Raw genomic sequence first — 15,150 nt, forward strand, 5'->3', positions numbered from 1 at the left:
CCCCGCAGACTACCAAAATGCACCAAGACAAAGAGCCCCCGTGTAGCCTTAACAGACTGTTGGGGCAAGTGCTGTTAGCGAGCACCTATGAAGGCCGGCACGGCGAACGAGGGGGTTGGGTGGCCAGCACCACGCCCGACCGCCTTTGTCTCCCAGTGGCGATGTTTACACACCGCACCAGGTACTCATTGGAGGCTGAGTCGACCTAGGGGGGGCCCAGGACCGATTAAAATTGTCACCGGTGTTGGCCATGAGCGGGAATCTAACTCGGGCCACCGGGTTCGCAGCGCAGCGCAGCACTGACCGCTACATTACCATTCCCCATATGCATCAACACACACCCTTGCTGTGCCGCCATCTCCCGGTCACCTCGCGTCGGCCACAGGGCCTCCCAAAGAGTCTCTCGCAAATCTCTGCGTGATCCACGGCGAAGCCCTCTCCCCCATCACCGCCTCCAAAGCGCGCCCGGCCACAAAGCAGGAGGCGAGATCTCAACCAGACAGTAAACCCAGGGTGGACGTAGGTGAATAATAGGTGAAGGGATATTTGCCAGATCTCCCCCCCCAATTCGCTACCCCCTCCCCGCCACAAAGGCAACCACCCCCGACTTTATTCTTTCTGCCGGCGTACGTAACCCGCCCACGGACACCGGGGACTGATTTATTCTCTCCCCCCCCCCCCCCCGGAGTTTGCTCGTGCGATCCTTGAGAGTGGTCCGGCCGTCATTGCGAGTCGTTGCCGCGTCATCGGGACTAAGCCGAGAGATGGCAAATATTCCCACGGCGAGAGATCAATCACTGGACGGGGTAATGCGTGGCAGGTTTAGCGCCGTATCCGTTCTCTCCCTCGCTAGCCCCCCTAGTGTTGCGTGCGGGGGGGCTGGAGGGGGCTGACCTCCACACCTCTCCCCCCCCCCTCCATTACCTCCCACTTCTTGTGTGTGTTAACTCGGAGTTCTGAAAGTCAAGTCAGGAAATGTTGGTGCGATTTTGCGGCATTTACTTCTACGCACCGCGGGTGAGCGCCAGTTTTTAGAAATGAACGACGTGAGCAACGCAGTTCGTGTCCTGTGACTCGTTCTGTTTGAGGGTTTAACGTTGAACGTTGAAACGCGTGGGGGGTGTTCGTGCCGATACAGCTGTCCGGGTTTGTTCGGGCACGTGATGCTTGGTGGTTGTGGTGGTGGTGGTGTTCTGTCGAGCGGTAGTGTAGCGGTTAGCGCGCTGCGCTATGAACCTGGAAACCCCGGTTCGATTCCCGCTCACGGCTAACACCAGTGACGATTATCTGAACCGGTCCTGGGCCTCCCCTAGGTCGACTCAGCCTTAAATGAGTACCTAGTGCGGTGTGTAAACATCGCCACTGGGAAGACAAAGGTGGTCGGGCGTGGTGCTGGCCACCCACCCCCTCGTGTACCGTTCCGGCCTTCATAGGTGCTCGCTAACAGCACTTGCCCCTACAGTCTGTTAAGGCTATACGGGGGATCTTTTATCTTTATCTTTGTTCTGTCGAGATCCCTCTCATTAACCTCCCCACCCCCGCAGATGAGATTGTCACGTTTACGAAGACAAAATTTTCACGTGGGGTCAAAATTTTACCTATAGACCTATCCTCACCGGTGGCTTAAGACTTTTCATGACTGAACTCAACATCAGATGGATGGGCCCTCCCCCCCTCTCGCACTCTTCAAACAAGGTCACGCTGCCAGACTTGTCCTTTGCATCTTATGATTTGTGCTGCTCATGGCAGTCACAGTCCACGTCAGGTGTCGTACCCATGGCCACTCCTGGCTGCAGATATAAGACCACAGTCTCCCGCGTTTGTAGTGGTGAGCACAATTGGACTTGCAATCCAGAGGTTGCACGGTTCTATTCCATATCCTGGCTGGCGTGGCAACTGAAGACAGCGGGGCAAGTTTCTTAATTCTTCCCCCACCACCTCTGCCCATCCCAGCAGTATGAATAACTGCACTTGCAGTTAGTCGATCGGCGGTTCGTGTGTGGTGGGGGAAAGTGTGGGTAACTCCTGTCTTTCCCAGGACATCCGGGCAGCATTGATGAGTCGTCTGAAATATCATCGGGAGGAGTTCCTCTCTGCCAACAATGGCTTGAGCAACGAAATGCAGGGCTGTACCTTTACCTCTTGTGCCAGCTCAGTAGCACAGGGTATGAGATTCAAATGCAGGCAAGAACGCAAAGCTCCATGTAAATATGTATATAATAAAAGCAAGTGCTTCTTTGACAGTTATGCACAAACACAAATGTACTCAGTACCAAATCCTCCACAATAGAGGTTTTTGGGTTAGATCGTGTAAATATAAATGTGTCGTTAAACCCGCCACCACTTGACACAGCCGATTAGTAATGTTTGTCACGTAAACGAAACATGCCAATTCGTGGCTAGTTTAGTACACCAATGTGTTGGAGAGTAAACCTACAACATTTACAATTTTACTCTCCAATAGACCGGGTGTGCTGTACTAGTAGCGAATTAGCACCATTTATTTACGTGACGAACCTTACTGACTGGCTGTGTCGGGTGGTGGCGGTTTTAACGACACGTTTAAATTTAGGCGATCGAACCCAAGAATCCCTGATGGATGATATTGGTCGCGAAAGCCTCCTGCGTGTTAAATACCAAATCGATCATCACACATTTTTTTCTAACAGAAAGCGGACAAAGGTGGCACATTGGTTTGCACACTACCACCTAAGTTCAATTCGCGGCCACAGCCAATAGCAGACGAGTGATATCTGGACCAGTCCTGAAAGCGGCGTGGTCAAACAACCCGCATCATCCACACGGTATGATATGCTAGGTCTTCATATACAAGACAAAATAGACCCCTGCGGTGAAACGACTGCAGGCTATCTGTGAAGCAGCTCTTTCGTGATAGCTCTGCATTATCAGAATGCACAAATGCCAAATGACGTGACTTTACCGAAATAACTCAAGAGTAATTAATGCAGTCACGGAAGCTTCAAATCAAGGACCAACACCTCGGCCGTGGCAGATCACTGTTATAATTCAGTGGGCTCACATGACATTGACTTCTCCAAGACAGAGGTTCTCTGCAAGCCATCTGGCTACCATGAGAGATTCGTTCATGAAGCTATCCACAGATACAAACACAGAGACAATTTCAACCGAGAAGATGGATTCTGGCTTAGCAATCATTGGAAGGATTTGATAAACCATGTCGGGTCTTAATTGATTGTGTTCACGCTTGCGGTGACTTTCAGACCGCATTCCATTTTCTTCTCCCCCCTCCTTTTTTCCGAACATAGATGGATTCGTCCATCTGACCAACTGCCAAATCGCTGTCTGTGGTGCTGACGTTAAGAAAAAACCGCCACTCTTTTCAAATTTTCTTGCTGTGGAGTTCACACATGATGATGATTGCTTGTGTTGCAGTCGAAACGTCGTGATAATCTTTATTGTTATATATTTTTATTATTTTATTATTTCCCTTCTACGTGACTTTAGCGAAAGAACCAAGAATATAAATCCCTGCAGTCACGAAAGATTTAAATCGAAATTTAACCAAGCTATTATTATAATTATTTGCCATACAGCAGTAGATTAACAAAGGTTGTGTTGTTTTATAAGGTTTAGTGATATGAGAGGCAAAGGTAAAAGTGTCTCTGCAGGCTCAAGTGAGCAGCGTGGGAACGAGTGAGAGAAATTCCACATTCATCTGGCGGGGACCCAGTCTCGCCGCAGGGACGATTTGACTCTACACCGATTAGGATTTGAATTTCGATTTAAAGCTTTCGTGACTGTAGGGATTCATCTTCTTGGTTCTTTCGGTAAAGTCACGTAGAAGGGAAATAATAAAAATAAAACATAGTAAAATAATTCTCACGACGTTTCGGCCACAACGCAAGCAGCCGTCCTCAGGTGAAGAACAGGTCTGTCGGAAAGACAGCGTCTGAATGACCTAACCCTAACCCTATTGACCTAACCCTATTTCAGACGCTGTATTTCCGACAGACCTGTTCTTCACCTGAGGACGGCTGCTTGCGTTGTGGCCGAAACGTCGTGAGAATTATTTTACTATGTTTTATTTTTATTATTTCCCTTCTACGTGACTTTACCGAAAGAACCAAGAAGAAGGATATGAATTGGCAAATATTCTACCGTGAGAAATTGCGCACTTAACCTTTTAAAGGATTGTTTGACTTTTTTAAAGGTGTTGTTTGATCATATGTCAGTTCAAAATTGTTCATTTGTTGACTTTCTTTAAAGTTTCTACTTTTGTCAGACCCCACGGTTTACAAGTGAATCTCTCTGCCTTCTCTTTGATCTTCTCTGAAGATGGGACGTCACCGCGAATGTCAGCCTACTATATAATTGTGTTGATGTTGTAAGGCGGTGTTAATAACACACGTGGGGAGTGTTATTGATTCATCAAGTTACGAGTCAAGTGCTGCGTGCCACAGCATCACACGGCAGAAGGAAAGTTCAAAGTTTACATTTTAGTTTTTCTACTTGAATTGTCACTCAATCTTTTGAGAAAGTTGGCTTGGGCAGCACGCGTCAACGCAATGCATCATGGCCAACGGTCATGAGTGACGTGGGAGAGACAGCTAAAGAATTGAATGTCCCCTAAGAAGCTCTTGGCCTTGTGCAGGTTGCTTGGGTGGATTATTACATCGCAGAATCATCGCAAGAGGTGGCATTGGCAGTTTGGAAAGGCCCTCGTGTAGCAGTGGATTGACCATCTGACAGTTGGTAGATGCCAGAAATCTGTTTACCAAGTCCTCGTTAAAAATAATAAACATTGTCAAAACAATCCGTTTGCAGAGTGCAAGCAATGTAAAAAAAAACATGATAAATTAACTGACTAAAAATCTGCATGAAATGTCATCAAAACAGCACAACATCTGAAAACATGAAAAGGAAAAAAAGATATCTACAAAATATATAGTGTAACGAAATAGAAATAATTAAATAGACTAATATTTCAGCACTTGTTTGCATATTGAGATGAGGAATGTACACACGTTCGCGTGCAGCCCTTTTCCCAATCCACTGCTGGATGAGAACCTCGACGTAGCAACGCTTCGGGCTGTACGCTGAGGCTCAGTGCGGCGGACAATGCATTGCCCATACAAATTCCACCAGCAGAAAGCACCGCACGCGCGCACGCACACACCTACGCACCCACGCACCCACGCACCCACGCACGCACGCACCCACGCACGCATGCACCCACGCACGCACCCACGCATGCACGCGCCCACGCATGCACCCACGCACGCACGCATGCACGCACGCACCCACGCACTCACGCACCCACGCACGCACGCACCCACGCACTCACGCACCCACGCACTCACGCACCCACGCACCCACACACGCACGCACCCACGCAGGCACGCACGCACCCACGCAGGCACGCACCCATGCACCCACGCACACAGACACGCACGCACGGACACACAACCCAGGCTGTTTTGCACCGCAGGCCCACCGGAGAAGAAACGCCACTTTGCTCATCATTCCCACCCCTCCCCCGCTTTCATTTACCTGTCATCGTTTTATATTTTCCGTTTAATATCCTTCGGTCGAGCTTTTTATGATGATGATGATGACGAGCGCCAGTCTTTAACGCGTCGACTGATTTCCCGCGAGTTTCACCGAGTCGGGGAGAGCGCCCCCCCCCCTTTCTCAGACAAGGGATTTAATTGGCCTCTAAGCCCTCTGGTTCATTAGGGTGCCGTCAAGGCTGCCGGCGCTCGTGGGTTTATTTTATTAAACGCCGCAGCGCTTTGATTTGCCCACGGGAAGATTGGAGCGAGTTCAGTATTTGAGGGGCTATTAAAATGCATGCATGTCACGCGGGGTAGCGCAAAAGTCGGGACACACAGGGTTATTCTAATTATCTTAACACATCCAATAGGGTTGTTTTATTTATTTCAACGAATGTTCAAACTGACTACCATTAACATTAATGCACGCATTCATTTTGTTTTGAAATTAATGTAGGACTTTTTTTAGAGATTACAGATGTAACATCTTTGAACATTCATCAGTTATGTTTTGTTTCAACTCATCCAGGGGTTATTGGTCGAGTTTTGTGAATATCATCTGAAAAAGAAGAATACAAATAGACATTATTCGTAATTATAATATACACCATACCAACTTGAAAAAAAAAACAATTAGAATGTTTGAATCCAAAGTGTAAGCATAAATGAAGCTGATGCGTCCTGATTTTTGGGCCACCCTATGTATATGAAAATATATATTTCAATGAGCATAAAGAAGCTCAAATGACATTTCGCTGCCTGGAATTCATTAAAAATGCACGCATGCACTTTTCACACTTTTGAGCAGCTTGTGCGTGGAGTATTTGAACCGTCCATGTGTGTGAGCAGCGTTTGTTCTCCGCGGCTTCCCTGTTGGGCATTTATTTATTTTTAAGTCCAAATGAAAACGTAATCCCTTGTCCCGTGAGCACTGACGCTAATGTTTTTTAACAGAGGTGCTCTCCCCATTAATTTTCTCCATGCTTTAATGGATGCCCTTAATCCGCGGTAGATTATTTTGAAAAATATTGAAATATTTCTTGACAACCGTGGCGTAAGACATCGCCAGAATTATTAATTGACTCCAGCGTATGAGTTCATATCACGCACTTTCTTTTTTCAACCCTGTCTTCCTCTCCCAAACCCATCTCATCAACTTAATGCCTCCGTTCACCATGCGCCACTCCGCTCTTACTCTTTAATCTGCACACGACCGGAGTTTGATTTCAGCTGGGATCTGTCTGTATTCGCAAACCTCCGAGATATTTCTGCACCCGTCATACCACATCCACTGTAAACTCTGGCTCTGTGCAGCCGTGTTTGGTGAAATGTCGTTGTTGTTGATTGATGGCGTACTTATATTTTATTTTTGGACATTAAAATTTAGTGTTTCTTGGGAAAAGGAGTGTTTTTCCGCTGGCACTTTTTATGCCGAATCTTGAACTTTTTTTTCTTCCTTAATTGGCTACAGCGTTTAAAAGATAAATGTTATATTTAAAATGATATTATTTCTTACATTTATTTTATTTACTCATTTGTATCATTCATTTATTTTTCTCTGATGTTTTATATCTGTCACGGAAACGGCGTGTTGCTTTTATTGATGAAACCCGACCTTAAGAGCTTCTTGGCTCACAGGGCAATTCAAAATAATCTGAAACTGAGGCAGGTTCCTCCTACTCAAGTTTACCAGCGACATGGAAAATAATTTAGCAAGAAACTAAAGCTTCGGTCCCAACCTTCTTCGCACGCCTTCGTTGACTTGTTTGTCTGTCCACCAGAAATTATAAATATTCCCCAACACAGCCACACACACCCACATACAAAGATCTCTCATATAGCCTTAACCGACTGTAGGGGCAAGTGCTGTTAGCGAGCACCTATTAAGGCCGGAGCGGCACACGAGGGGGTTGGGTGGCCAGCACCACGCCCGACTGCCTTTGTCTCCCCAGTGGTGATGTTTACACACCGCACCAGGTACTCATTTGAGGCTGAGTCGACCTAGGGGAGGCCCAGGGCCAGTTTAGATAATCGTCACTGGTGTTATTGGCCGTGAGCGGGAATCGAACCCGGGCAGCCAGGTTCGTAGCACAGCGCGCTTACCGCTACACTACCGCTCCCCATACCACACACCCACACACACACCCACCCACACACTCACACACTCACACACCCACCCACACACCACCCCCCCAACTTCCCCCTCCAGCAAATCGATGTTCGCACAATTCAGGGATCATAATACGATAAAAAATATATCTATATTTTGGTCTCATTTTTACAATTTCAAGTTTTTCTCCAATTTTTTCCCCTCCTACCTTGCAGAACTTTATTCACCCACTTAGCGTTAATGTAACGCCAGGACATCGTTTTATGCACATTTAGCGTGAATTGTGGTTCATTTGGACCTACGTGCACGATCCAACGGACGCGTCATTAGCGTAAGAATCCATTTTAATCGATGTATGAAAGCATTGCTAAATACCCAATTACGACTGTCGGCATTCTCTCCCCGCACTGCGGCCCCTCCACTTTGCACTCTTCCTTCTGTTAGTTATGTTCACGAACCCTCTCACCTCCTGTGCTGCTCGTTTGGCTCTCTCTGGTCTCCGTGTCTCAGAATCCGTTTTTACCTCTCTCTCATCTCAATAAATACTCCTGCCTCATCGCCGACTCAAATTGCTCCTCCATCATCTCATCAGCCATCATCTATTCACTGCCGGATCAGGGCCTTCTCAAGCCATCTCCGCCTCTCATGGTCTCACGGTCTCGTATTACAAATAAATCCATCGAGCTCCTGCCCTTGATCTGGTTTCATGGCTCCGTCTCTGCTGTTGACGTCCTCAGTCTCAACCACCGACCGTCAACTCTGCTCGCAATGTGTTCGAAGCCCACTTGCTGAACAGCCACCGTGACCATCTTCTTGGCTCTTTCGGTAAAGTCACGTAGAAGGGAAGTAATAAAATAATAAAAATAAAACATAATAAAATAATTCTCACGACGTTTCGGCCACAACGCAAGCAGCCGTCCTCAGGTGAAGACCAGGTCTTCACCTGACGCTGTCTCCCCGACAGACCTGGTCTTCACCTGATGACGGCTGCTTGCGTTGTGGCCGAAACGTCGTGAGAATTATTTAATTACGTTTTATTTGTATTCTTTTATTACTTCCCTTCTACGTGGCTTTACCGAAAGAACCAAGAAGATAAATCCCTGCAGTCACGAAGGCTTTAAATCAAAAAAAGCCACCGTGACATCTCTAACTCCTGTACGCTCTCTGATCCATGTGTTCCACTTTCTGTCTCGATCATGCAAACTCCGGTCATCATCCTTGCGGCCACTTTTGGCTGGCCATCGAACAAAGACGATCACTTCATCGCGCACTTTCAGATGCGCTTCTGCGGCCGTCTGGAACGCTCTTCTGATATTAGGAAGCCACTGGAGCAATGGACTTTTAAATGTAGATTTAAAACTCATTTCATTTTGAACTTATTTTTGTGTTTAGTTTGTTGTCCTTCCCCTGCACCTCCAATTAGCATGGTTGGCTACGCACGGGGCAAAATAAATCCAATATACATACAACTCTTGTACGCTCTCTGATTCATGTGTTCCATTTTCTGTCTCTATCAGTGTAATTCCAAGCATGCCCATCGTCTTACTTCTTTGCACACTTTCCAACTTTGTTCCATTTTCTTTGTAAATGTTCTTCCGTCTCAGCCATGTGTCAAAGTAGTTGCTATACTACATTCTGCTTAAAAGCTTTGTCTTTTTTGCTCACTTTTTCCCAAAAACACCCCAGCCTGCTCTCCTCTGCTCATCTGTTTCGTCCTTTTCATCACTGCCCGCCTTCGTGTACTGCCCGAGGTTTGCGTTACTCTGATGTGGTTTATAGTTATGTCCCTCAGACAGATGTCTTCAAGTGTTTAGCGAACTTTTTTGCACCTAAAGTTTATTTGGCTCGTATTGATATTGAACGTACGCTTAGGAACGTTCATTTATGACGTTATTCTATTATTTCTTGCAGGTTCATTCTCATCGGTTGTTTGAAATTTACTTATTTTTCCATAAAATCCGAAATGGTTAATAACCTATCCACCACCATGCCTTCATTTCTTGAATTTATTTTGTTAAGAAACATCTTCTGATATCACTGCGGGTGTATGAACCACAAACATGCACCATCCGCTTCACAGTAGATGTTAAAGAGCCAGTCCCGTTATTCGAAAATAAGAATGCCATGCGTGACAGTGTCATGGTCCAGATTTGACAAATTTGATTAAGTTAATTGCAAATTAAAAAAACATGGCAACGTTCCTCCCTGGTGGCATACGAAGGCCCACTGAGCCGGCTGAGGACATGTCGTGCTCCACAGCGACAGCTGCCACGGCGGGGGAGGGGGGGGGTCCCCTTGGCTGGGCTGGAGCGCTTCACTGAGACGCTTGAGATGAGACGCGATGATGATGATGCAGTGTCGCTCGGAGTTGCTTACAGTCGACCCTGTTCCCCTCCTCCTCTCGTACCTCCCCCTCTCACCCCTCCCACGTGCCCCGCCTCTCACCCCCCACGTGGCCCCCCTCTCACCCCCCACGTGCCCCCCCTCTCACCCGCCACGTGCCTCTCCTCTCACCCCCCACGTGCCTCCCCCCTCACCCCCCACTTGGCCCCCCTCTCACACCCCACGTGCCCCCCCTCTCACCCCCCACGTGCCTCCCTCCTCACCCTCCACGTGGCCCCCCTCTCACCCCCCACGTGGCCTCCCTATCACACCCCACGTTCCCCCCTCTCACCCCCGCCCCCCCCCCCCCCCCAGCGTGCGAGCTGATGGAGCAGGGCATCCTGGCGCTCGTGAGCTCCACGGGCTGCGCCACGGCCTCCTCGCTGCAGTCGCTGAGCGACGCCATGCACATCCCGCACCTCTTCGTGGAACGGGGGGGCCCCGCGGCCTCCCCCTCGTCGGCAGGGGGGGCGGCCGGCACGGGGGGCTCTCCCCGCAGCGGCTGCGAGCTGCCCCCGCACCCCCCGCCGCTGCCGCCGCAGACGACGACCGACCCCGGGGCGCCGGGCGTGGAGGAGCCGCAGGGCTACACGCTGACAGCGCGGCCGCCCGCCGTGCTGGGCCACGTGCTGACGCGCGTGCTCGCCGACTTCGCCTGGCGCAAGTTCATCCTCTTCTACCAGGCTGGATACGGTACGCGGCCGTGGGGCCGCCGGGCGGGTTGGCGGGCGGGCAGGAAGATGGGCACGGGTGGCCTGACCAGCTTGGCAGGGTGGGCGCGGGGAACCCTGTCGGGTCCATCGCGGAGAAGTCAGAATCAGAATATTTGTTTATGCTGGAGGAAACCGATGAGCTGCAAAGCTCTTTTTCACAGGTCTCTTGACAGGGACCCTGTCAACAGGTCTCTCTCTCTCTCCCAATGTGTCCCCGTATTCTTTCTGAAAAGACATCGGCAATCGTGGCATTATTTCCTTTTTGCTTCGTCAACGATATTAATCGAGAATGTTCCGTTGGACGCTCCCAAATTTGTTCAAACTGCTTACGTGTTTTTAATTAGTCGTCTTCCCCGGCTTCTTGCACCTATCGTTGTTTCCCAGTCGAAACGTTACATTCAGTCTCTTGTCATTTGTGCATCACTTGTCCACGAAGAGGACTGTCAGGAGATCCGTTGGAGGGGTTCATTATGGGGACTTGGCGGGTCCATGAAGGAGATTGTTGCTGTCCATGAAAGGGTCTTTAAGGTCTGTCGGGAGGTCTATCAGTCTGATGGAGCTCATGATGGGTGTTTTATTCGAGGTCATTTTGCGGTCTGTCAGAAGATCTATTCGAGTTGTATACGTGAAATGTGAAGTAGCTGCAAAGCTGCCTATGAGGTGGTAATGTGCAAAAAAATACAAGATGCTTCAAACATTTTTTTACATTTATATGAGACTATCGTTTTTAATGGAAGAAGAACGGATAATACGCTGTAACATGGTAACAAATGGATGTTAATGGCTTCAAAAAGTTGAAGAGTCTCCACTTGTTCGCCATCATTGTCAACGCGTGCTTGGAATCTTCTCCAGGTCGTCTCCAGACCCCAGGGGCACATTTCTTGTGGTTTTGTTGCCAATTTTCAGAAGTGTTAAAACCATGTTTTTGAAGCACCCTCTACTATCAGGTATTCAAGCAAGCCAGCTGACAGAATTGGACCACTCTGTAGACGGGCCAACGAGCAATTGACGAAGGCAATGCACAACCACGCTAAGTTCATTTACATTTAAACACGCTCACAATTCAAAAGTTCCGAGAAGATACATATAGATATAGTATATGCAGATAATATATACAGAGAACGCCTAATGTTCAATGTAATTTTAACAAAAACATTACATTTTCACAGGCATCTCAGATTGTATGGCAACCAGTGAATTTCAGAATCTCGCGTTCACTTGCCGAGCACTGGCATGCGACGGAGGCTGATAACTCACTATGACTATATCAAATGAGAATTTTTGTCTAAAAACATAATTAATCATCGTAAATTGGTTTTTCCCCTTTTTTTCTGGCAACAAAACAAGTGTTAAGATGTTAAAACACCAAACTGAAACCTTTTACAAGGAATCATGTCTACATTAACCACAATGCTTGTGGTCAGAATGCAAACAAAAACATACTCTGATAATATATGCATTGTCTTTTAAACTGATTGGTCCACACCAGAGACAGCTTTCTTTTGAGCCTCGTCTCAATCGGTGTTAGACCAGAGGACGCTCCATTCCCTGGCCACCCCGTTCCGTTCCTTGTTATTATCCCTTGGCGATGCCGATTACACGCGTGTCTCTTGCGCCCACAGCGTTCGCACATCCAGGAGCTATCCGGGCTCAACCCCGCTTAGCCTCGGACAGCTAACCAGACCCGCGGCACATTCGAGGTCATTTTGTCACAGTGTCGTGGAGGCGACGAGTATTCAATACGACACGTTGTTTCTGGGGTGTTTGCAGTCGTGGCAACTAGCAGCGATACAATAAGTTTGTTCACACGGCCGCGCAGTTCGAGGACACTTTGAAGTAGCAAAAAAAAACAGGGGCGCGCACGGGCGGACACACACACACGCGCGCGCGCAAGGACGACTGCGCTCTTGCTGAAACACGCTACGCCTTGGCTCTTTCGGGGATTGGGTCTGGCGCTCTCTGGCTCGTTACGGTACAGGCCGTGTCGCTACATGGCGTTACGGCGCAGTTGTCGCCGCAACCTGATTGACAGCCTCTATTAACCTGCGGAGTAGATTCAGTTTGCCGGCCAGTGGTGTGTGCGCGTGTGTGTGTGTGTGTGCACGCGTGTGCACGCGTGTGTACGCGTGTGTGTGTGTGCTGTTGTTGTTGCTGTTGTTGTTGCTGTTGTGTGCGCGTGTCCACAGTTGCGTGAATTTGCGCCGGTGGCGGTCAGTGCTGCACTGCGCTGCGAACCCGGCGACCCGAGTTAGATTCCCGCTCATGGCCAACACCGGTGACGATTTTTTTAATCGGTCCTGGGCCCCCCCCCTAGGTCGACTCAGCCTCAAATGAGTACCTGGTATGCTGTGTGAACATTGCCATGAGGGAGACAAAGGCGGTCGGGCGTGATACTGTTAGCTTGCCCCAACAGTCTGTTAAGGCTGCATGGGGGACTTTTGCCTTGCTCACAGTTGCATGCGCCTGTGCGCGTGCGCTTTTGATTTGAAAAATCACGGCAATAGATTAGCTCACTCCGACAGCACGTGTTTATTTATATCTAGCACCGTAATGAGATTTACTTTCCTTACTCGGTGTGCTTGTTATTTACGCCAATATTGTCATATAATTATACTGTATAACAATTATGTTTTGTTCCTTGGTAGTTGGTGATATTTCCTAATTGCTTATGCCTCAAAAGGACAGAAAATGGCCATTATTCCCCACCAACTTTGCTTTTGTGACCAGGACAGTGATATTTTGAAATGTACCTATTTTCCAGAACATTCCAGATAGATTCAGTGCTGAGTAAATTTGGAGTAACTTCTAGAAGGTTCTAGAACTTTCCAGTAATATAAATACAGGCGCCTTAAGCCCACCAGCTCAGTTTAGTTCCAGCTGCCGAAGTGGATACATATCTGCATTTTTCTTGAGATGGTATCAGGAGGCTGCAAGCATCCGGCAGACACATTTTGCTATGTCTGCAGCCAATTTACCAAGACAAGAGTGAAAAAGTACTCTGTGGAAGCATCTGCTAAGATGTGTGAGGCCTACAAGGTATATTTCGGCATGCCTGTCGGGGATCAAGACAAACTCTGGGCACCTCATTTCACCTGCGAGCCATGCAAAAACACTCTGGAAGGTAAGATGGACAATTGGTGCTCGGAATTTTACGTCATAAAATTTGTAAAAAAAAATTGTAATAGTTTTTAACTTTAAAATGTTTTACAGTTTTAAATGTTATCGAAAAAATATATCATGTATTAAAAATGTTGCGAGAATCTCTAACACATTAGTCATGGGTGAAATAAATGTATTTTTGTAGGATGGTACAGAGGGGAAAAGATAACCATGAAGTTCGCTATCTCAAGAATTTGGCGGCAACCCACTGACCACTCAAGCAACTCCCACTTGTGCATGGTGGACCCTTCCAAACGTCGGACTGGCAAGAATGCACCTGCTTTCACGTATGCGGACCTTCCTTCATCCATCGCCCCGGTGTCACACTGCCCATGAGCTCCTTGTACCCACTACTCTGGAGAGAGAGCAGCCGTCTTTAGAAGAGAGCGGCAAGTCAGAGAGCGAGGAAGACGTTGTAGATCCAGGTTACAATTTCAGAGGTGGAGCTGAGGAGAGATACTCGTACTACCCCAACCAAAAAGATCTCAACGACTTGATCAGAGATCTTGGTCTCACCAAGTCCAATGCCAATCTTTCGACGTCTAGGCTCAAGCAGTGGAACTTGTGGGATGAAAGTGTGCAAGTCACAGATCAGAGGGAGCATCACCAATCTTTTTGCAGCTTCTTCACCCGTCAAGATGGGCTCTGCTTCTGCCACAATGTGACCAGTCTGTTCGAGGCAATCGGAATCGCCTGTAACCAGAATGAATGACGCCTCTTCATTGACAGCTCATCCAGGAGCCTCAAAGCCATACTGCTCCATAATTGTAAAAAGTGCTCATCTCTTCCCCTGGCTCACTCGGTGCACCTCAAAGAGGATTACAACAGCATCAATACCTTGATGGACGCCTTGAAGTATGATGAGTATGGCTGGGAGGTCATCCGAGACTTCAAAATGGTGGCATGCCTGATGGCTCTGCAAGGCGGTTTTACCAAATTTCCTTGCTATCTTTGCCTTTGGGACAGCAGGGACACCAAACGCGCACTACCACAGGTGGGACTGGCCATAGTGGACCGAGTTCTCTATTGGGAGGAACAACGTCAAGTGGCAGCCACTGGTGGACCCCGGAAGGTGCTGATGCCACCACTGCACATCAAATTGAGCCTTATGAAACAATTTGTCAGAGCTGTAGATAAGGAGTCGGCAGCCTTCAAGTACCTTCAAGACTTCTTCCCTGAGCTGTCTGAGGCAAAGGTCAAAGCCGGTGTCTTTGTCGGACCACAGATGAAGAAAATCCTGGAGTGCAATGAA

At 48.1% G+C, this 15,150-nt stretch overlaps 1 protein-coding gene and 1 long non-coding RNA gene across 7 annotated transcripts in view; both read left to right on the forward strand.

The window, feature by feature from the left end:
• The window catches only part of LOC133354336 (glutamate receptor ionotropic, delta-1-like), a 255,216-nt gene that overhangs the window by 148,575 nt on the left and 91,491 nt on the right, over positions 1–15,150 (forward strand). For all 6 annotated transcript variants that reach the window (XM_061571085.1, XM_061571084.1, XM_061571086.1 and 3 more), the window contains one exon: positions 10,342–10,719. In XM_061571085.1, coding sequence (XP_061427069.1) covers positions 10,342–10,719 — 378 coding nt within the window. The remainder of the gene's footprint in view (positions 1–10,341; positions 10,720–15,150) is intronic.
• Positions 13,103–14,999, forward strand: LOC133354402 (uncharacterized). The gene is made up of 2 exons (XR_009756580.1): positions 13,103–13,860; positions 14,044–14,999. It is a non-coding gene; the product is annotated as an uncharacterized LOC133354402 (long non-coding RNA).

The sequence above is a fragment of the Lethenteron reissneri genome, chromosome 47, assembly GCF_015708825.2.
Source record: "Lethenteron reissneri isolate LAM-NWPU_2019-01 chromosome 47, ASM1570882v1, whole genome shotgun sequence".
Classification (NCBI taxonomy): Eukaryota; Metazoa; Chordata; class Hyperoartia; order Petromyzontiformes; family Petromyzontidae; genus Lethenteron; species Lethenteron reissneri.